Source organism: Madurella fahalii (assembly GCF_045866475.1).
Source record: "Madurella fahalii IFM 68171 DNA, scaffold_1, whole genome shotgun sequence".
NCBI classification, from domain to species: domain Eukaryota; kingdom Fungi; phylum Ascomycota; class Sordariomycetes; order Sordariales; genus Madurella; species Madurella fahalii.
Window position 1 is genome coordinate 5,679,796 of NW_027263971.1, and position 20,489 is coordinate 5,700,284.

Consider the following 20,489-nt stretch of genomic DNA (forward strand, 5'->3'; position numbering starts at 1 on the left):
TCAGTGGATCTTGGGCAGCACGTTCGCCGCTTCTAGTTCGCCAAAAACGTCCGACAACGACTTCCAAGTATCCTGGTATCTGAAACTGTCGTCAGCACCCTTCAGGTTACGCGTCTCGGTTGCAATTGGTTAGAAACCTACCCCGTCCACCCCGCCTCCCTCGCCTTGCTCATGCTGACAACAATATCGTAGTTGCGTCCAAGGACAAAGTCGATAAACGCCCACGTCCCTTTCTCCAGCGCGTCCTCCTGCAGCTTCTCCCGCTCAGCCAGCCGCCGCCACGCCTTCTGGACGTTTTCTTGCTGGCTCCACTTGACCAAGTTGATTCTCTGCTCCAGTTCGCTCGGCGGAATCCGGCCGCGGAGCCCAGCCTCCTCCGCGAACACGCTGATAGGCGGCTGCGCCCCGAGCCGCGTCTTACTCGCTAGTCCCGAATCGCCAGCAAACTGATCCGTCTTGACCCTCAAGCCGAAGCGCCGCGCTAGCCGCGGCCACAAGTCTTGCCATGTCTGCACGTCGCCGTTGACGACGTTGAAGGCCTGGTTCGCCGCCCTCGGCTCGCGGATGGCCCACTCGCAGAACTCGGCGTGCAGCTTTGAGGACGTGAAGCTGTCGAACCTGCTGTAGAAGGTCTCGGACCCGGGGAAGGCGAGATCTTGGCCGAGTTCTTTGCTCACGGCGGCGTATATACCGAGGCCCTCGGCAAGGTTCATGAAGTTGCCCTTGGCGAAGCCAATCACGTCGTTGGGATAGGTGACCACCCAACTGATAGCGTGATGTTTCTCACAGAAGGCCCTGAGGATATCCTGCTGCCGGTAATAGAAGTTCGGCGGAAAGGGGTCGTCTTGCAGCCAGGGATCGGTTTCCTCCATGGGATTCTTGGCTTGTCCGAGATGCACACCGTATTGTTTGCAACCCGTGACGAGGAGGATCCGTTTGATTTTGTTGACAGCTCCGGTGATTTCGAGGGCCTTGAGGAAGTTTTCAAGCATGTCGCCTGCGATGTTGATGCCAAATCAGCCGGCCTTTGCCAACAGCAGCTCAGGGGTGCTGGCTGCCCCTCGACTCACCGTTTATCTGCCAATTCTCCTCCTCGGTATCCTTCTGCAGATATGCGGCGAAGAATACATATTCCACTTCGACTCCCTTTAGCTGCTGGGCCATCTGGTCGGCTGACCGAAGGAGGTCAACGTGACTATGGACCACATTGGACGGGCACTTTTCCTTCTTGCTGCGCGAGAGCGCATACACCGTTTCCCACTCATCGGGTTTGTGAGCCAGGCGTTTGACTATCTCTCGGCCCAGGATCCCTAGATCAGATGATTAGCTCGGTCCGACTTCGACATGGATGAGAAAGTCTGAAGTTGGGTGGTACTGCCTACCTGTGGCACCTACTACAACTGCGGATGGCATTGTCGAGGCTAGGAACGGAGGGTGGCGTTTAGGAGCTCGAGGCTCTGCTTAAGCTTTGGTAAAGGCGTGTAAGTGGAAAAAGACGAGACTGGCCGGTTTCCGGGATTCGACAAAGCGATAACTACTTCAGGTAATGCTCTCCACCTTTGGTGATGGCCCACCGCATGACGTCAAATTGACACGAGGGAGAGCTGGATGCAACACAACCTGTACCTATGATATCAGTCACAGGGAAAATGGACAGCGTATGACTGGACAGCATATTCGTCCAGGCGGCAAAGATTGTGTCTGTCATGTTTGTTTGCTCGTTTGGCGGTCATTTTACGAGGACCTAGGATGCCTCGTCCGATTTTCTATGGTTTGCTTGTTCTGATACCACTATCAATAGAACAGCGCACGGAGATCAACGCTCGTCGTCCAGGGAACAGCCTAGTTCCCAAGGCTTTACATCCGGCTAAGGCGTTGAGGGTTCCATCCGAGCCATGCGCCACAGTTACGATGTTTGTGCACTCAGGGAGATCTAGGGTTCGGCGCACTCTACACTGTGAGCTGGAACACACGAGGTGCGATATCCGAAATAAGCCAATCGCGTCTGGGCTGTGATTGCTCCAGTATTGCGTTGGGAGTCGGAAGAGGTACCTAACTACTGCATCGCTCAACTACAGCAGCGGGGAAGGATCGGCTTCTCCGTCTTCCGGCGACACTTAACAGAGTCCTCCTTAATCTGTCACCGAGGATACGGTACTCGCCATTCTGACTTTACTGAGGTAAGGTATGGAACTTGGTAGCCGGCAAAATGCGCAATTGGCCTTGGGCTGCAGGCGTTCTGGGTGGGACTGGATGAAAAAACGGTGTGGAACGTTACCGCGATTTGCGCTCATGGGCAGTGCGAGTCATTGGCAAAATGGCGGTCACTGAAGTAGCAAATAGGGGCGGCAGGTGCTCAGTGCGCCTCTGCGAGTCTTTTAGTGACTTTACCCGCCTGCAAATTCCTGCATCTGCAGGCTGCTGCATCCACTGCAACAACGGTCCGGTCTGTTACTCCTACCGGCGCTGCACCTGACTTGGGCTCCCCCTTCCTGTCCCGTCCTAACCTGCGCTGCTCTGCCCTGCGCTGCTCTGCCATCAATCGTCAATTTGGTCTACAGTTACAGAGCCTCGGCCGCGTCGCCTCGTTCTCGGGCTCCGTTCTTCTATAATGTCCGGCTTGTGCGCCGGGCAGGCGCCAGCTTCCCATCACGTTCCCCCCGCGACTTAACGGTTAGAGCGCAGGCACCGAGGTTTCACAGCAGAGGACGTATTATTGCCGGAAACAGTTGTGATATCCCAGGATTTCTTGGGCTGTGTTTGGCCCCGTGCACAGGCAGTGAAGCTGCTGGCTCCCGGGTGGGCGGCGACCGCCGATGGGGGAACCCCTCGGTTCTCAAGTCTTAGACGGCAGCCATGCAAGGTCTCTAGGGTTCTATTGCTGCGACGCGTTAGTATGGTTCGATAGACGGACCGCACGATTCCTCGTCAATCTCGCGTCAGACCGGCCTCGATATGGCTCGCGGTCTACCCTGTTCTAGCCCAGTTGCCCAGCGACGTCACGGCAAGTCCCATGTCGGCATCGCCGTCTAGCCCAGAGCTGTGGCTGTCCCGTTCCGTCTCCCTGGGTCCTCACCGCCTCCGCGCGGGGGGAACCACGATCGACTTTGCACTCGGTCGCCGTCGAGACCAAAAAAGAGTGTGGAAACGCTGAGTGCGGCCGGATACAACCCGCACCATCCCCACCCGCCATGGGGAGGGCCGTTAAGCACTGCTGCGCCTCAGCCACCCCTTGCTACCGCAACGGGCAATAAGCTTCCTGCACGGTGCGAGCTGAAAAGGCGGTCGCGCAGCGGCAGGCCAATCAATGACGCCTGGAAACGGGAGTGGACCCGACTTCGCCGCTGCGGGATGCAGCCATGATGCTTAGAAGGCATCCGAAGCCAATTGCCACCGTCAATCTCGCAAACGGGCCCCCGGCAGCTCCAGAACTACGGGTGGGATCTTGAGCCACCAATTGTATGTATGCATGCAGATCGGCCAGACTGGCACGTTACTTTCTGACATAACGCCGGTTGAGGCCCGTAGGGCTGAAGGCGTACAGCAATCGGCGAAGGATGTGCATGCATCCATCCCTCGTGTTTCGGGGAATACCCTGCCGGGAGCCCTAGATCCCCGCTAATTACCTACAACCTTTCCGGGGCCCTAAGATATGAGATGGTGTCGAGGATCACTTATAAGTTGTGTAGCACGTGCGGTCCGCATCCGACCAGAGCCCACTTGGCCTCTTCTCCCATCATCAACAATTTATAAGCAGCTCTGCTGACCGCGGTCCAGACTGCCGCTGTCACCTACACTTCCAGGAGTCTTCGCATACAAGGCATCGCTCCACAAATAACGCACACATATAATCAAACATGCCAGGGACGTCAGGGACAACTGCACCCACACTGCGGGACGCCCCGGCCTTCGGGCAAAAGGCCCGGCAGGTATGGACGCCTGAAGAGGACCGGAAGCTTTCCGAGGCCGTGGCAAAGGGTGAGTAAGAACTTCTTGCGCTCGCCGTCCGTCAGCCCGGGCTGGGACGTTTGCTGACAACCCATCTTGACGGTTAGAAACCCCTAAGCATGGCCCCGTCAGCTGGCACAAAGTCGCAGCCCATCTCCCCGGGCGCAACAACAAGGACTGCCGGAAACGGTGGCACTACAGCATCGCCAACACCATCCGAAAAGGCACGTGGATGAGGGAAGAAGATGAGAGGCTGCGGGAAGCCGTTGAGCTCTACGGCGCGCGATGGAGCAAGATCGCTGAGGCTGTCGGCACCCGCAACGGAGACCAGTGTTGGAAGCGGTGGTACGACTGCCTCGATCCTCGGATCGACAAGAGCCCCTGGACGGGGGAAGAGGTGCGTCGCTTCAACTCACGGGGCCCGAGACGACGACTGTTGCTGACAAAGACACGCCTGGTTAGGACTCAAGGCTACTCGAGCTCGTATCTAAGAACGGCCGAAACTGGAGCGACATCGTACACCAGCATTTCCCCAACCGGACCTCTCTATCCGCCAAGAACAGATACAGTATCCTCCGCCGCAAGCAAGCAAGTGCGGCGTCGAGAGCGAAGGCCGTATCCAGCATATCGAGCCCAAATCCGTGCCAAACCCTCAGCGTCCCCGCGACCCCATCACCCGCATTTACCACCCCAGAGCCTGATTCAATCCCGCGCTGGATGGATTTCACCGAGGCAGAAATTGACGGCCTCCTGCAACCACCCTTTCAGCTGGCTAGTACTACCGAGAGCTGGTACACCGGGAGCGATACGTCCGCCAGTCCGAGTCCTTACATGGGATGCGACTTGGACTGGACCGGTCGGAGCCCTAGTACTGCGCCTACATCCTGGGCTTCACCCAGTGCTCTTGGCGTCGATTCCAGTCTTCTCGCCCCTCCCGCGGACCCAATGACCACCGCCTACTACTCGCAGTCTCAACCACCGGCGACGTTAACCGACGGATCCACGGGGATGGAGTACAACGCGCTCGGTATCTACCAGGCTAGCGCCGATTATGCAATGCAAGGTTCCGGTGGGGTGGTGTATGGATCAGGTGATGGGTTAATGGCCCAGAGTTCTTTAGGGGACTGGCAACCTAACTACGGCAGTGGCTGGTGAGGAAGTGACGGAGGGATTTTGTGTTCTATAATGTGTCAAAACTGCTTGCATGTATTGGAGTTCTTGGTCCTATGAGAAGCCAGGATAGGCCGTCATGGAGATCATACATTTTGGAAAAGGACGGCGGGCCACTTTGGCGCTAGAAGGCTTGGAGTTAGTTGCGTCTTAGGCGCCCTGCTCTATCTGGAGAAATTGGACTGATACCCTTAACCGATGACACAGTCGGAGACTGTACATGCCCAGTTAGCTGGGACACGCCCAACTCGTTGTGCCTCTGGAGAGAGACCATCACACCCTTGCCCACAGTCTCTTCAGAGTTTCCACTGCGAAAGGTCACTCCGGTTTTGACCAGCCTTCGCGGTGTTGGGTTACTTGCCTACAGATGCCGTCATCGATGTTTCCGCATCGATAGACTCCCGATAACCGAACGGCCATTGGCGAGTGAATCTTGGATATGTCTCACAACGATTGCCAACTTCTACCGCACGTCAATCTGGCTTTACAACCCCGCGGATTCGTCTACACGGGGAGATGGGCGTCCACGCAAGAGCCGGCTGTAACCGTTTGATCGGTGGCGTGGAGATATGGGGCAATGCTGCTAAAGTCCACATCATGATACTCGTACCCCCCCATCTCCAAGGGGCACCCCTTGCTTATAGTCTGGGGTGCATGCTCCCCGTAGAGGCTCGGCTCCCTTCAGGGGCTATGCCTCGAGATGTTGCGCGCTCTGCTGGGATCCCTTCTCCCATAGCAATAGTGCTTCCCTGCCGTCCAGCAACTGGCACCTAAGAATAGAACAAAACCACACTATGAGAGCGCCGCGCAAATGTCCTCCGAGCTTCTCGAGGACAACTGGACAGAGACAGCCAGCCACCAAGAAGTCCGAGATCCCGGATATCGCTTCAAAATCTACGATTGGGTAACGGCAGTGCCATTCGCGGTAATACGTTCCGAAGCTGGCTCGTGCCCACCGCGGCATCCAGCAAGGCGGGGCTGAAGAGAAAGAGGGGGCTCGGCTGGAGGGGGCATTGGTAAGCTCCTGTTGTTTCGCCTTGATTATGTGGTCCTTACAGCAAGCCGTGCTATCCGGGAGGAATAAGTAAGTTAGTTGGGTTAAGGCACATGTCTTCTGTTAGTGTCACAGCCGTAGTGCCTTGTTTTGTAACGGCTTGGCTTTGTCGTGGAAACGGTGCAGACACGAGGTGACCGAAGGAAGGAGTGCTGCTTTGAGCTTTCGGGGATTCTCCTCCAGTCATTAGGGTGCGACTTATTTTTGGTAAGATCGACGAATAAGACAGCCGCCAAGTCAACGTGTCTCACTTGCTGGATCCCGCAGCCCACATTTTCCGGAGATGATCCTTGCCCAGCATTATCGCTTCCATGGCTGGAGAATATCGCTATCAGCCACTTCCTCCGGTGGCAGAATACGGCCGCAGCCCGCCGTTTACGCGCATCTTGCGCCTCGCGCCGGGCCGAAGCGATGATCAACCCCTCACCGCGACGCTCGAATTGATCGATGTCTCGAGCACGGCCCCATACGAAGCCCTCTCATACACGTGGGGCACTGATCCTCCCAGCAACTACCTCTGGCTGGGCGACTGGCCCTTACCTATCAAGCCAAACCTCGAGGCGGCGCTGCGCGCGTTGCGACTGCCAGACCTGCATCGGCGGTTATGGGTCGACGCCGTCTGCATCGACCAAAGCAATGTCGACGAGCGCTCGCGTCAAGTCGCGTATATGCGTCTCGTATATAAGCACGCAGCTCGCGTCATTGTTTGGCTGGGTCTCAAGACTCACGGGATCGAACAAGCGTTCACAGCCGCATCGCGTCTCTCCCAGGCCATGACGACGCTCGAGGACGCCGGGGCCGCGGCGGCGCGGGACGGCACGGTCGCCGGAAGCGGCTATGCAGGCCTAGATGCCGAGGCCGTAAACGCCTTTTTGGAGAGCATGATTGATGACGTGCCTTTCACCGCGATGCAGTACCTGAGCGAACTGTTTGACCGGCCATACTGGACTCGGACATGGTGCATCCAGGAAGTCGTGGCCGCGTCCTGGGCCATCGTGCGAGTCGAGGAATTGGAGATCACCTTCGCCGAGCTCATGTCTACAGCGCTCTTCGTCACCGAATGGCGCCAGAGGATCGCCATCGACAAGCCCCTGGTGTTGTGGCATAGCATTTACCTGTACCGGCACCCACGCACGCCCATCCAGCCCTCCGAAGTGCCGGGCTCCATCGGTAACTTCCTCTCCGTGCTCGAGAGCGCTCGCGGATTCCAAGCCACCGACGTCCGAGACAAGATTTTTGCCATGCTAGGCATTTGTGATGAGGGCCTGCAGCCAGTTCTGGCCCTGACCAAGGTTGAGGGGCCGTCGGATTCCGGGACGGCAATGCGGGCACTGAGGAGGGCCATCTCCGGCTTTAATGACTTTATGCAACGCCACGGGCCTGATCCAAGTTTCGGTACCCCCAAAGCGCTAAGGCCAGACTACCGGAAGGACGCTGTGGCCGTCTACACTGACACAACGCGCTTCTTGATGCGCAAGCAGCCTCGCATGCTTGACGTCCTGGCCCATGTGCAACACAACGCCGATCCCTCGTCGGACGAGTATCCGTCGTGGGTGCCCAAGTGGTTCGAGCCCCCGTCGTGCTTCACCATTAGAGGCGCATTCCTCGCCGGGCTGTGTGACGGCCATTTCCGCTATTTTGCAGAGCTCCACGACAGCCCGTGGCGTGGTCAACCGCAACGTCCCCGAGTTCTCTCCCTGGACGGTTTCCGCGTCGATATCGTCGACAAAGTCGGTGATGTGATGGAGTTTGGATTCTCAGACGACGAGCGCACCATGGCCGCTGTGGAACGCGCGTGGTCGCACCTCTTCCAGTTTCCCATGTTCGCGCCCAACAGCCCGCCTTACAGAAACGGTGAACCGCTCGAAGTTGCCCTCTGCAATGCGCTTGCGGTGTCCCCTCTCGGCTTCATCACCGGCTCGATGGCGAACAGTTTTACTCAGGGCAAATGGTCGAATATGATTCCTGCGGACGCCATGCGAGAGGGGAGGGGGGAGGGTCCGATCACAGAGCGGTGCCAGCAAGAGATTGCCGCCTTCCTTGCCTGCCTCTCGCAACGTAGGCTCAGTGAAGGGGATCCTTCTTCCGCACCAGCGACCGACACCTTCGCCCGGTTCATGGCGGCCGTGCGCATGTACTCGCTCAACCGCCGTGCCTTTCTTACCAGAGACGGGCGCATTGGCATCGGGCCAAAGGTGATGCAACCGGGCGACGAGGTGGTCGTGCTGTTAGGGGGTAAGCTACCGTTTGTCCTTCGCCCACGACCAGACCACCATGTCTTTATCGGCGCATGTTACGTGCGCGACAACGACATTATGTGGGGAGTCGAGACGGAAAGGGTCAGGTTCAATAAACCCGGAGCGCGCCGTAGATGTACGTTTGAGCTGAGATGAATGTGTCTCTAAGCTTCATGTTTCAGTAGCGAAGAAAGTTCTGAGTCGAGACCAGCAACATCTACAACAAGAGTGTGCACATTAACCTCTGATAGTTGCAGTTAACAAACTTATTATGATTTCGAGCAACTTTGGGTTTCTCTTATTAATAGCAACACTAGTATCACTACTCAAGTTTAGTCATAAACATGGAGTTCCAGCAATATCAGTCAAACTTTACGGGACCAAGTAGGAAACATCAATTACTCTGTTTAACTAATACAGATAAAGGGCTCGCACTTCATCCGAGTATCTCTCCCAGAGCCTCACGGTTTCTCCACAGGGGGTGGGAAATGGCCTCTTATAACGAGTTGCTTCTGAAATAAAATCATGCCTTGTTTAGAAGAAAAGTTCTTCCCCAAGTCCCGGAGCGGCAATAACCAAAACAGCTCGCCAAGGGCGACATACACACCCCTGCTGGAGTCCCGCTTTCTCCTCCGCCAAGGGGTAGCAATCCTGGACTAGCGCCTCCGCTGTCGGTCTTATCAGATGATCAGATAAGATGACTCCATCACCGCCCCTCTGCTGATTTTCTCTCGTCTTTGTCGTCTAGCAATGGTGCACCGGCCCACATACACGCCATCATGGCCGGAGCAATGGACCACACAACAATATGTCTACGGGCGCAGGGCGCTTCGTGGGACGCGTTGCCAGAATTCGTGCGCTGCCTCTGCCTGTTGTCAACACCCCTGACATTTGGCGAGGGAGACGGCAACTGGTGGGACGACCCGGAAAAAGTCGAGTATCTCCGGCAGCTGATCGAAGCCCTCTACGAAGCTCGCGCGATTGTTGCATCCTATAATGCCGTTATTCTCCTTGTTATTCTCGTCTTGGCATCTTTGCACTGGCGCGAGTCGTCCAGCGACAGACGGAAATGGCTGCGGCTAAGACAGGAGGCGGCCGAGAGGATGTTCTCCCGATCGTTAGGAAGGGCCGTTGCAGGCGTGGCAGCGCTGGTTGACTCTGCGAAGGATGTTGACGTCGAGCGAGTTCCGTTATTAATGGGCGTCAGAGCAATCCCAAGGCACAGGAAGAACGCACTTACCAGACGGATATCATCCTGGCTTGCACGGCAACCGCCCCCCTTGCCCGTCATCAACAAGACACTTCCTCCCAACGGAACCTCGCTCTTCGTCCTCGCCTGGATGGCTCTCAACGTCCTCGTCCTCTTCTTCCGCCTCCCGCTACGCTGGGATTTCTTCTTCATCTTCGCCGATCGCGCTGGCTTCCTGTTCATCGTCAACCTCCCGCTGCTTTACCTCCTGAGCGCGAAAAACCAACCCCTCCGCAGACTGACGGGCTATTCGTATGAGGCGCTCAACATATTTCACCGCCGCCTCGGTGAACTGATGTGCTTCGTCGGGGTGGTTCACTTTCTCAGCATGGTTGTGTGGCAGTTTGTGTTGGCAGAAGAGTGGCTGCTCGCTTCGCAGACGCCAAAAGCCTACTTTACGCACCCGCTCATCCTGTTCGGCCTCGGCGCACTGGCGTCCTACGAACTGCTCTTCTTCACCTCACTGGCGAGCTTCCGCCAACGCTGGTACGAGCTCTTCCTAGCAACGCACGTCGTGCTGCAAGCCGCCGCGCTCGTCTTCCTCTGGTTCCATTTCTACACCAGTCAGCCCTACGTCGCGCTATCGCTCCTCATCTTCCTCGCCGATCGCCTCATCTGGCGCCTCTCTCTCAAGACAGCCAATATCACAGCCGACGTCACCATCCTCGACAAGGACACCTACCTTCTTTCCGCAGACTGGGACATCCCCTCCGCCCCGACCGAGCCCCGCTCCTCCTCCTCCTCCCTCTTCCGCAACCAATCCATCCTCGACGGCTGGGATCCAACCGACCACGTCTTCCTCACCGTCCCTATGCTCGGCCGCTCGCACGCGCTGCAGGCGCACCCGTTCACCATCGCCTCTGCCGCGCCGGGCCGCCACCGCAACCGCCGCAGCCGCCGCCGCAGCCCGTCGCAATACGCAGCAGCATCCACCGACGACGGCGACGAGCGACAAGACGGCACGGCGGGCGCGGGCGGCGGGCCCACGCACGCGTGGCTCGGCCTCCTCGTCCGCGCCCAAGAGGGCTTCACCCGCGACCTGCTGTCCCACGCCAGGACGACGGGCTGCCGGCGCGTGCCGGTCCGGCTCGACGGGCCGTACGGGTCCCCCCACGCGCTGCGCATGCTGTGCGCGTCCCCGTGCGCGGTCCTGGTCGCCGGCGGCAGCGGGATCGCCGTGGCGTTCCCGCTGGTGTGGGCTTTGTTACATGAGGAGCGGGGTGGGGTGGAGTGGGATGGCGAGGAGGAGCGGGATGGGAAGTTCTTGTCGGGACGCGGTGAGGTGCTCTCCAAGGCTGGCAAGCTGTTCTCTTTAGTACGGCCATCTTCCTCTTCTTCCTCTTCCTCCTCCTCCTCCTCGTCGTCGTCAACGTCCTCCGCTTCGTCATCATCCCCGTTGGTAAGAAGTGTGAGGATGGTCCACCTCCTGTGGGTAACGCACTCGCGCGAGCATCGCGAGTGGGTGCCACCGGAACAGCTCAGGGAGCTGAGGAAGCGCGGCTTGGATTTGGTCATCCCGGAACCGACGGCTGAGGCTGGGAGGCCGGATGTAGCGGGGATTGTAGCTGGGTGGATTGAGGAGGCTGCAGTGGAGGGCAAGGAGGCCGGTGTGGTGGTGTCTGGCCCGGACGGGCTGAACCGGGCGGTGCGCAACGTGTGTGCGGATGCGGTGGGAAGGGGGAGAATTGTAAGGGTTGGCGTGGAGAAGTTTGGTTGGTGATGTAGAGGTGCTGGATATAGACTGCACGATGCTTGGATAGAAAGGGGATGCATCGTATGGCGGCGTTTGACGAGGTAGACATCGCATCATCATCATGATCACGGTAGAGGATTAGTAGACGCAACATCGACCTCAGCTTTGCATTAATTACCATACGACCGTTTCACAATACAATCTCAAGATTCGATCCATCATACGGTTCATCTCGGAGTTTTCCACTCCCCAGCTCTCTTCACCCCCTCGGCCCCTTCCGCCATGGCGCCCTCAACGCCGCCCCCTATATTCGCGATACCGTCGCCCACGGGCCGTCCGGCGCCGCCCGTCGCGCTGTTAACCGTCTCGCCCAAACCGCTTGTCGCAGCGCCGATCACGCCGCCTGCCGTGTTGGCCAGCCCGCTGACTGTGTTGCCCAGCGTGGAGGTGACTGTTTTACCTGCATTGGCCATGTCCGATTGGGTGGTGTTGCCCGTGGCCTTTTTGGTGTTTAGGCTGGAGGGAGAGGTGCCGGTGGCGTTGTTGAGAGTGGACATGTTGGGAGTTTATAAGTATGAGAGGAAGCAAGTGGTCTGCAAGGCTATTCTGAGCGATTGATTCTCTGAATGGTGATTTTTCGGTGATGGCTGCAAGGTGAGGACCGTGGGGTTCGGGATCACAGATAACGTCCTAGAACTCTGAAATGACATCACAATCGCAGCCTCTACGTTACCCTGTTTGGTAGCCTGCCTGTTCCTTGCTCTCCATTCCTCTCGGGATCTACGTAAGGACGTCCTCTCCCAATTATTTTTTTAAACAAATGGATCTACGGAGGCTAGGGCCAAAAGGAAGTGCACACCACTCTCCAGACAGCGAAGCCTAGGCTACGCCTTAATTACATGGTATTAATGAAATTCGCCGTATAAGCGAATCCCAGGACTATTTTCGGTCATCACTTGCACAACTGGATAACGCTTGTTGGAGCGTCAAATTTCCCCGGAATAAAGCCTCGAGTTAGCCTAAGAACCAGGAGATGGGCGCTGGGGTGACTGAGAGGGAACGTTTGAGCCGGAGAAACCGGTGAGCCTCTAAGCCATCAGACCACGTGCATTCGCCAGCGGGGCGTCGCACCGTAGCCGGTAGCATCTAGGTGGGACAGATATCATTCATGGAGTCCTCGATCCACCGCCACAGCCTCCGGTCCGCTATAAACTCCTTATTTATATGATACATAAGCGTCAACTTCCGCACCACGGCAAGTCTCTCCGAATTGACAGCTCCAGAGCTGCCAAACGTGGCCCGCTCCTGCTGTTCAACGTAGTCCTGGGGCAAGTCATCGTCGCGCAACTCGGCAAGAAGCAACCTGTTCTCTCTCTGCTCGGCCCGTTCGTCGAACAATGCGGGCACACGCCGGTACCATTCATCATCTTCCTCCGCCCGGTTCAACAGCGCGAATAGAGCCACGAAGTCGTGGTAGTCTCGCGTAGAGAGCATGCGAACTAGACGCTGAAAAAGCCGCATCATGTCGGCACGCTGCCACATAGTCGGCCCAGTTGGCTCTTCATCACAGGGTGCTCGCCCGAACCCAGCTCTGAAGGCGGCGACAAGTGCTTCTTCGGTCGCAGAGTTAGAAATGCGTAACCCCGGGGTAGCAAGCGCCTCGGTGATAGGAACCGAAGACGCGGAGCCCCAGTCAATAACACACGTGATGCGCAGGTTTTCGTCAACGAATATATTGCCCAGATGGAGGTCGGGGTGACTAAGCGGGAAGCCACTGGTAACCGGGGCTTCGGAGCATAGGCTTGGTATCATATCCTGCATGAGCTGGCCCGCGATGCAGTACGCGAGTCGGTTTTTACTATGGTCGATCTTCTGGCCAACTGCCACAAAGTCGTTCCGTCTAGCTACGGCGGCTGCGTAGCTTGCCCAGCTAGCATATTCTGCGGTGTCCGGAATCGGCGCGAAAAAGGCGTGTGGCGTCAAGGGGAGCTCCCGGCATGAGAGACGTAGGCCGAGACGAGTGACTCGAGATAAGCGTGCTCGTTATCGAATGGACCACGGTCGACGTCTTTCAACGAGTCCCTCTGTTGCCAGGTGAGCGACGGTGATAGACACCCCCCGACCGCGTAGTTGCCAGCGTAGTCTTGGAAAAGCGAACCGACCTTGTCGAGGCGTAGTCGCGATAACTGGAAAACAATAGCTCCCAGCTGACTCATAATCCTCTCCTTGCCTTCCTCTGACAACGGGCGTAGGGTATCTTGCGAAGGAGACTTTGCTGGCGGCTGGTGGGCCGGCCGCAGCCAGCCGTATTCCGAGAGGGGTCGCCCAGGTGCCTTACTCATCAGGATGTATGGTACCCCAATGTCATTGTCGTGGGAGATGCTAGGTTCAATGGGTTAGTATCTTAAAGCGAAGGAACCATTCGGAGACGAGCTACTCTACCTGTATGCGAACACCTCAGGTACCGGGATCGAGGTGTGTGTCCCAATGTACCTAAGAGTGGCAACCTCACTTGCAATCATCCGGGATGTGCACGCCTCGCCCAGAAACGCGCGCCGGCCAGAATGGGGAGAGCGGAATGCCCAGCTAATGCCATCGTCAAAAGACACGAAAACAACCCAGTTGAGGCTGCCGGCCAAGGGCGGTTTCGATATGTCGCAACTGCAAGGATGCCTACGAAGCCTGCTCGCCAGTGCAAGAAGGGCATCAAGATCAAACTGAGTATACCTGAAGACCTTCGGTTTCGTCATTTGCTACCGTAAGCTGTTGGCCAACAAAGTGGTTAGATTCAATTGCACAAATGCTCTCAAGCGACGCCAGTTACTCGATCCGGTGACCTCTCATTCACGTGACCTCGATCAGCGAACCACCGAAGAAGTGGCACTTGCGCCACAGGTGACCGGGACAGACAATACTGGCAATTGGGAAAAGGGCGAGGTTGCGAATTTACCGGGAGGAGCAGCAGCAGCACAGTAAGTCCATTTGTAAGCTATTAGCTACGTTACCTCCTATGATATACGTCTTCCAGGTCTGGGTGGCTCATCAACGCAGATCAAAATCGAAGAGACCGGGGAGATCATCGAGATCAGGGCCGAATATGTCCGGCTCCGTTAGTTTATCACTCATCCTCGTAACTCGTCACAGGATTAAGTACAAACACTCTCCCGTCGTGCATATCACTTACTCTCCTCTTACACTTACAAGCCGTTCGCTCTACTTCCGTACTCGGGACCACCTCTTCGCGGTTTCCGTCTACTTGTGGAATCAGAAGGCGATCGAATAATCCTTGCTTTGGCCGATCATGATAGATTCACACCGTTCAGCTCATTCAAGAATACCTGAAGTCGAACCAAGTCCTCCGGTCACCCCGTCCACCGCGTATGCCTTGCCCTCTACAGGCTCCATCTGTCCCTGTTTTGCGCAGCAGCTTGTTTTATTTCACATGAGCTCTGTGTCTGGCCTGCATATTTTTATTCCGTGTCAAGTCTCATCTTGTTTACTCTACTCCCACAATTACCGCCTTATCGTTAGATTCTACTTCTATTCTAAATGTCCTTGTGCCGCGCGGCAGAGCAGATACGGTGGAGCAGCTGTAGCCCATCACGTGTACTCTGTCAACTACTTTTGTTTGTATTTTACTGTCTCTTCTCCTCTTCTCCTCTTTTCCTCTTTAACTCTTCGGGCTTCAGTACAGCAAGTAACTCCCCACTACCTCTGATGAGCTCTTTGTGCGCGTGACATTATACCTATTGGACCTCTCTTGGGAACAAGTCGTCTTAGTAATGGGTATAATATATAGGGGCTTAAATGACCGGGGTCGAGTGTTGTCACAGTAGAGCGATGGAAGCATCCTTGCCCTACTGTACCTTGTAAGGCTCTATTCACACGTGTTGATCGGTAGCACCTAGGCGGGACGGATATCATTTATAGCGTCTTCGATCCTGGGATTGAGGTGAGTCGCTCTACCCAGTACCAAGACACCCCAAATCCCAAACAAAGACCCATATCGAAAACCACACCCTATCAATTACCTCCTTTTTGCCCTTGACTAATTAATACACGAACCTACCAGGGCCGAGAAACCAAAACTGTGTGGTGGGTTAAAGAGGGGATATACACCGTAGATTTGCTCGAAGATTGTTTTGCGTCTGAATGAAATCCAACTTCCAGAGGAACACGCATCGGACATGTCCGAGCGCAACATCACCAATCACAGTTTTAAACGGTTTTCAACGAGTGCAATTGGTCGGCACGAGCCGTCGCGGACCACGGTATTGTACACCCGGCCAAATTTCGCGCGGCTCTCCAATTGCTGCCCAACACCCAAAATGAAGGCGTGTGAGAGTCAACTCGCCATCACTGCCGCCATACCTGCTTTTGTGCCCCCTATGTCGAGACCATCCTTCCCGAATCTGCGATGCCGCCACGTTCGTTCCTCCAGAAGCTTTTTCACCGACGCAGTGATGCAAAGCAAAAGCAGGGCGGTCACAACGTGCAAACCGTTGCCGCCGTCTCGCCGAGCGCGCCTCCAGCGCGCAAAGATGTCTCGCAAATCACTGCCGCCAGCACAGGAGTCTTGCAGCCTGCGCCTCTACCCGAGCCGACCTTCCAGCGTCAAACCCACACTACCGCCTCGACAGACGCTCCGCTGCTCTCCGCTGCTCCTGCAACCGATCCCGCCGACGTGGAGACGTCGGACGTTACAGGTAACACCGCAGCTAGCCTGCCCGTACGTCTCTGGGATCGTGCCTATGAGGACCTTAAGCGGGAAGAGACGGCATTGGTTGGCGCATACGAGAAGATCCTCTCCGGCCAGCTGGGAGATGGCCTCGGCTCTACCGTGACCGAGTCCCAGCCGAATACCATCGCCCAAAACGACCCGGACGCAAGGCGCCGCCAAATGATGCAAATCATCCATGCCGGTCTAGAGAAGACGGAGAAGGAGGCTAGTGTAAAAAAGAAAGTTGGCGTGGCTGTGGACGGTGTTCTGTCTGTAAAGAGTGTCATAAGTCTCGCAGTCCAAACCGTCCCACAGGCTGCTCTTGCCTGGACCGGCATTTGTGTCGTCCTAGAGGTGAGTCCCCCAGTCAGCGACGCTTTGCTTGATGCTGACTTCGCTAGGCACTTGCCAACCCAATAGCCGCAACTGAAGCTAACCGCAAAGGGATCAACTACGTCGTCAAGAGGATGGACTGGTACTGGAGCCTGTCAGGCACCCTTCTCAAGGATCTCCCTGACCACGCCAGTGAACTCTCCGGAATAAGACACGAGTTGGAGAATCAGATTGTTAGGCTCTACAAGGCGCTCCTCTCCTACCAGATTAAGAGTGTTTACTCTTATTACCGCAATCGCGGTCTGGTCCTGCTCCGGGACATGATCAAGCTTGACGACTGGAATGCTAGCTTGGAGGCTATCCAAGACGCCGAGAAGTGCTTCCGAGACGACACCGATGTGTACACTGTTCAGCAAGTGATATCGTATCTCAAGCAGCTCCTTAACCATGCAACGCATCAGAAGGCGGAGCAAATGTCGGAGAAGGACCAGCAATGCCTGAAGCACCTGCGGCTTACTGATCCTCGCGACGATATGGCCCGCATCGAACGGACCAAAGGCGGCCTTTTGCAGGACTCGTATCGCTGGGTCCTCGACAACCCCGACTTTCAACGATGGCGTGACCATCCGGACCATCGCCTGCTCTGGATCAAGGGCGACCCGGGTAAGGGGAAGACCATGTTGCTGTGTGGAATCATTCACGAGCTGGACCGAGGCAGTACCCCTGCCAGCGCGCGCCATTGTAACCTGGCCTACTTCTTCTGCCAAGCTACTGACTCTCGCATCAACAATGCAACCGCCGTGCTACGCGGCCTGATCTACCTGCTTATCGAGCAGCAGCCGCCTCTCCTCTCCCACGTGCGGAGTGAGTACGACCGCGCAGGCCAAACCCTTTTCAAAGACGCAAATACGTGGGACGCCTTGTCGAGAGTCTTCACCAACATCCTACGAGACCCGAATCTAAAAACGACTTATCTAGTCATTGACGCACTTGACGAGTGCCTGACGGATCTACCACAGCTCCTCGACTTGATCGCCCAGAAATCATCAGCATTTCCTCGAGTCAAGTCATCTGAATCTCATTCAGTAAAGTGGATCGTCTCTAGTCGCAATTGGCCACAAATTGAGGAGCGCTTGGAGACAGCCGCACAAAAAGCTAGACTGAGCCTCGAGCTAAACGCGGAATCCGTCGCTGCTGCTGTTAACACATATATTCGACATAAGGTGGATCAACTGGCACAGCTTAAAAAGTACGATTCTAAGATGAGAGATGCCGTTCAAGACCACTTGTATTCCCACGCAAACGGCACGTTCCTCTGGTATGTCAAATTTGACTTGTTTTCCACCCTTCACGGCTGTCTCGGGAGCCAAACGATAAAGAAGTGCTTCCCGAGATAGAGCAGTTGCTCCCGGAACCACCTGAAAGGGAAAAACATGACTGACATTGCTGAGCAGGGTGGCGTTAGTCTGCCAGGCGCTTGCGGACCCGAACGTTCGGAAGTGGCACAGTCCAGCGAAGTTACGCGAGTTTCCGCGGGGGCTTGACTCTTTATATGTGCGGATGCTGGAGCATATTCGCCGTTCCGAAGACGCAGATCTCTGCGAACAGATTCTTGCTGTCGCTACGGTTGTTCATCGACCTATTAGTCTTGATGAACTCACGTCTCTTGTTGAGATACCGGATTACGTTTCCGACGATCCGAAGTCCTTGGAAGAGATCATTCAGCTTTGCGGCTCTTTCCTGACCCTCCGAGAACGAACCATCTATTTCGTCCACCAATCGGCCAAGGACTTTCTACTTGGCAAGTCTTCAGAGAAAGCCTCCAACCAAGCTTCTCAAAAGTCTTTCGATTGGGTCTTCTCCCTTGGAATGGAAGATATGAACCGTCTTATCTTTTCGAAGTCACTTACTGCGATGTCTATAATACTACGGCGTGATATGTATGGCTTAGGCGCACCGGGATTTCCGATCGACAATGTCCGAGTGCCGGACCCGGACCCGCTAGCGACGGTGCGATACTCATGCGTCTACTGGGTTGACCACCTGTGCCACTCGATTTCCGGCGCGAACACAAAACGGGACGATCTTCTACAGGATGATAGGGCTGTCTATACATTCTTCAAGACGAAGTACCTTTATTGGCTCGAAGCTCTAAGTCTACTCCGAGCTGTATCGGAGGGTGTCATCGCTATGAGACAGCTTGAGGGCCTGCTAGTGAGTATAAGACTAATACCGCACAAGGAACTTATCTGACAGATATACAGAGACACAATGATCAGTGGCATTCCACAAACCTTGTTCGGGATGCATACCGGTTTACTTTGTCTTATAGATGGATAGTAGAGCAGGCCCCGCTTCAAGCATATATATCGGCCCTAGTATTTGCTCCAGCCGGCAGCTTGACAAAGAGGAATTTCAACGCAGAAGAACCTGACTGGATTAGGACAAAAGCTGCTATAGATGCAGATTGGAATGCATGCCTTCAGACATTGGAAGGCCATAGCGACTCGGTTCGATCGATCGCCTTCTCATCAGATAGCCAGTGGCTCGCTTCCGGTTCGTATGACAAGACCATCAAGATCTGGGACCCTGCCTCGGGAAGCTGTCTCCGGACATTAGAAGGCCATAGCAACTCGGTTCTATCGATCGCCTTTTCATCAGATAGCCAGTGGCTCGCTTCCGGTTCGCGCGACAAGACCATCAAGATCTGGGACCCTGCCTCAGGAAGAAGCTGTCTCCGGACACTAGAAGGCCATAGCAGCTGGGTTCGATCAATCGCCTTCTCGCCAGATAGCCAGTGGCTCGCTTCCGGTTCGTATGACAAGACCATCAAGATCTGGGACCCTGCCTCAGGAGGAAGCTGTCTCCGGACATTAGAAGGCCATAGCGGCTCGGTTCGATCAATCGCCTTTTCGCCAGATAGCCAGTGGCTCGCTTCCGGTTCGCGCGACAAGACCATCAAGATCTGGGACCCTGCCTCGGGAAGCTGTCTCCGGACATTAGAAGGCCATAGCGGCTCGGTTCGATCGATCGCCTTCTCGCCAGATAGCCAGTGGCTCGCTTCCGGTTCGGATGACAAGACCATCAAGATCTGGGACCCTGCCTCGGGAAGCTGTCTCCGGACATTAGAAGGCCATAGCAGCTGGGTTCGATCGATCGCCTTCTCGCCAGATAGCCAGTGGCTCGCTTCCGGTTCGGATGACAAGACCATCAAGATCTGGGACCCTGCCTCGGGAAGCTGTCTCCGGACATTAGAAGGCCATAGCATCTCGGTTCTATCGATCGCCTTTTCATCAGATAGCCAGTGGCTCGCTTCCGGTTCGGATGACAAGACCATCAAGATCTGGGACCCTGCCTCGGGAAGCTGTCTCCGGACATTAGAAGGCCATAGCGGCTCGGTTCGATCGATCGCCTTCTCGCCAGATAGCCAGTGGTTCGCTTCCGGTTCGTATGACAAGACCATCAAGATCTGGGACCCTGCCTCGGGAAGCTGTCTCCGGACATTAGAAGGCCATAGCAACTGGGTTCTATCGATCGCCTTCTCGCCAGATAGCCAGTGGCTCGCTTCCGGTTCGGATGACGAGACCATCAAGATCTGGGACCCTGCCTCGGGAAGCTGTCTCCGGACACTAGAAGGCCATAGCGACTGGGTTCTATCGATCGCCTTCTCGCCAGATAGCCAGTGGCTCGCTTCCGGTTCGGATGACGAGACCATCAAGATCTGGGACCCTGCCTTGGGAAGCTGTCTTGAAACTTTTAGCACCAGTATCCCAGTAACTGATATATCATTTGACTATGCCGGCCGCTACCTGCTTACCAATGCCGGACGTTTTGAAATAGCTTCAACTGGTTCAAGAGGCTTAATCATGGTAAATAATTCAGGGAGGCATGGTTATATCGTGGCAGAGGGTAGTTCGTGGATTACTTGCAACGGCAAGAACGTATTTTGGTTACCACCTGAATACCGCGCAAGCTGTACATCTGACTTCCAAGGGCGGACAATAGCAATCGGTTGCATGTCGGGAAAAGTTTTTACTATTAGCTTCTTGCGAGATGTTTAATACATTTCAAGTCTCTTCTCATTC

The 20,489-nt window shown here is 55.8% G+C and overlaps 7 protein-coding genes across 7 annotated transcripts; 4 read left to right on the forward strand and 3 right to left on the reverse strand.

Annotated features, from left to right (window-relative positions):
• On the reverse strand, positions 1-1,413 carry MFIFM68171_01732 (uncharacterized protein; the record flags this gene model as incomplete). The annotated part of the gene is made up of 4 exons (XM_071057154.1): positions 1-79; positions 142-997; positions 1,071-1,310; positions 1,383-1,413. The coding sequence occupies 4 exons, from the start codon at positions 1,411-1,413 to the stop codon at positions 1-3; spliced, it is 1,206 nt and encodes a 401-aa protein (XP_070913255.1).
• A 2,444-nt stretch (positions 1,414-3,857) lies between these two features.
• Positions 3,858-5,103, forward strand: MFIFM68171_01733 (uncharacterized protein; the record flags this gene model as incomplete). Its single annotated transcript, XM_071057155.1, has 3 exons — positions 3,858-3,978; positions 4,056-4,345; positions 4,411-5,103. The coding sequence occupies 3 exons, from the start codon at positions 3,858-3,860 to the stop codon at positions 5,101-5,103; spliced, it is 1,104 nt and encodes a 367-aa protein (XP_070913256.1).
• Positions 5,104-6,483: 1,380 nt separating this feature from the next.
• On the forward strand, positions 6,484-8,565 carry MFIFM68171_01734 (uncharacterized protein; the record flags this gene model as incomplete). Its single annotated transcript, XM_071057156.1, has 1 exon — positions 6,484-8,565. One exon carries the CDS (start codon positions 6,484-6,486, stop codon positions 8,563-8,565), a length of 2,082 nt encoding a protein of 693 aa, XP_070913257.1.
• Positions 8,566-9,188: 623 nt separating this feature from the next.
• On the forward strand, positions 9,189-11,378 carry MFIFM68171_01735 (uncharacterized protein; the record flags this gene model as incomplete). Its single annotated transcript, XM_071057157.1, has 1 exon — positions 9,189-11,378. The coding sequence occupies one exon, from the start codon at positions 9,189-9,191 to the stop codon at positions 11,376-11,378; it is 2,190 nt and encodes a 729-aa protein (XP_070913258.1).
• Positions 11,379-11,578: 200 nt separating this feature from the next.
• MFIFM68171_01736 (uncharacterized protein) lies at positions 11,579-11,908 on the reverse strand (the record flags this gene model as incomplete). The annotated part of the gene is made up of 1 exon (XM_071057158.1): positions 11,579-11,908. The coding sequence occupies one exon, from the start codon at positions 11,906-11,908 to the stop codon at positions 11,579-11,581; it is 330 nt and encodes a 109-aa protein (XP_070913259.1).
• A 589-nt stretch (positions 11,909-12,497) lies between these two features.
• MFIFM68171_01737 (uncharacterized protein) lies at positions 12,498-14,101 on the reverse strand (the record flags this gene model as incomplete). The annotated part of the gene is made up of 3 exons (XM_071057159.1): positions 12,498-13,375; positions 13,564-13,733; positions 13,794-14,101. The coding sequence occupies 3 exons, from the start codon at positions 14,099-14,101 to the stop codon at positions 12,498-12,500; spliced, it is 1,356 nt and encodes a 451-aa protein (XP_070913260.1).
• A 1,667-nt stretch (positions 14,102-15,768) lies between these two features.
• Positions 15,769-18,657, forward strand: MFIFM68171_01738 (uncharacterized protein; the record flags this gene model as incomplete). Its single annotated transcript, XM_071057160.1, has 3 exons — positions 15,769-16,425; positions 16,473-17,722; positions 17,859-18,657. The coding sequence occupies 3 exons, from the start codon at positions 15,769-15,771 to the stop codon at positions 18,655-18,657; spliced, it is 2,706 nt and encodes a 901-aa protein (XP_070913261.1).
• Between the last annotated feature and the right edge of the window lie 1,832 nt (positions 18,658-20,489).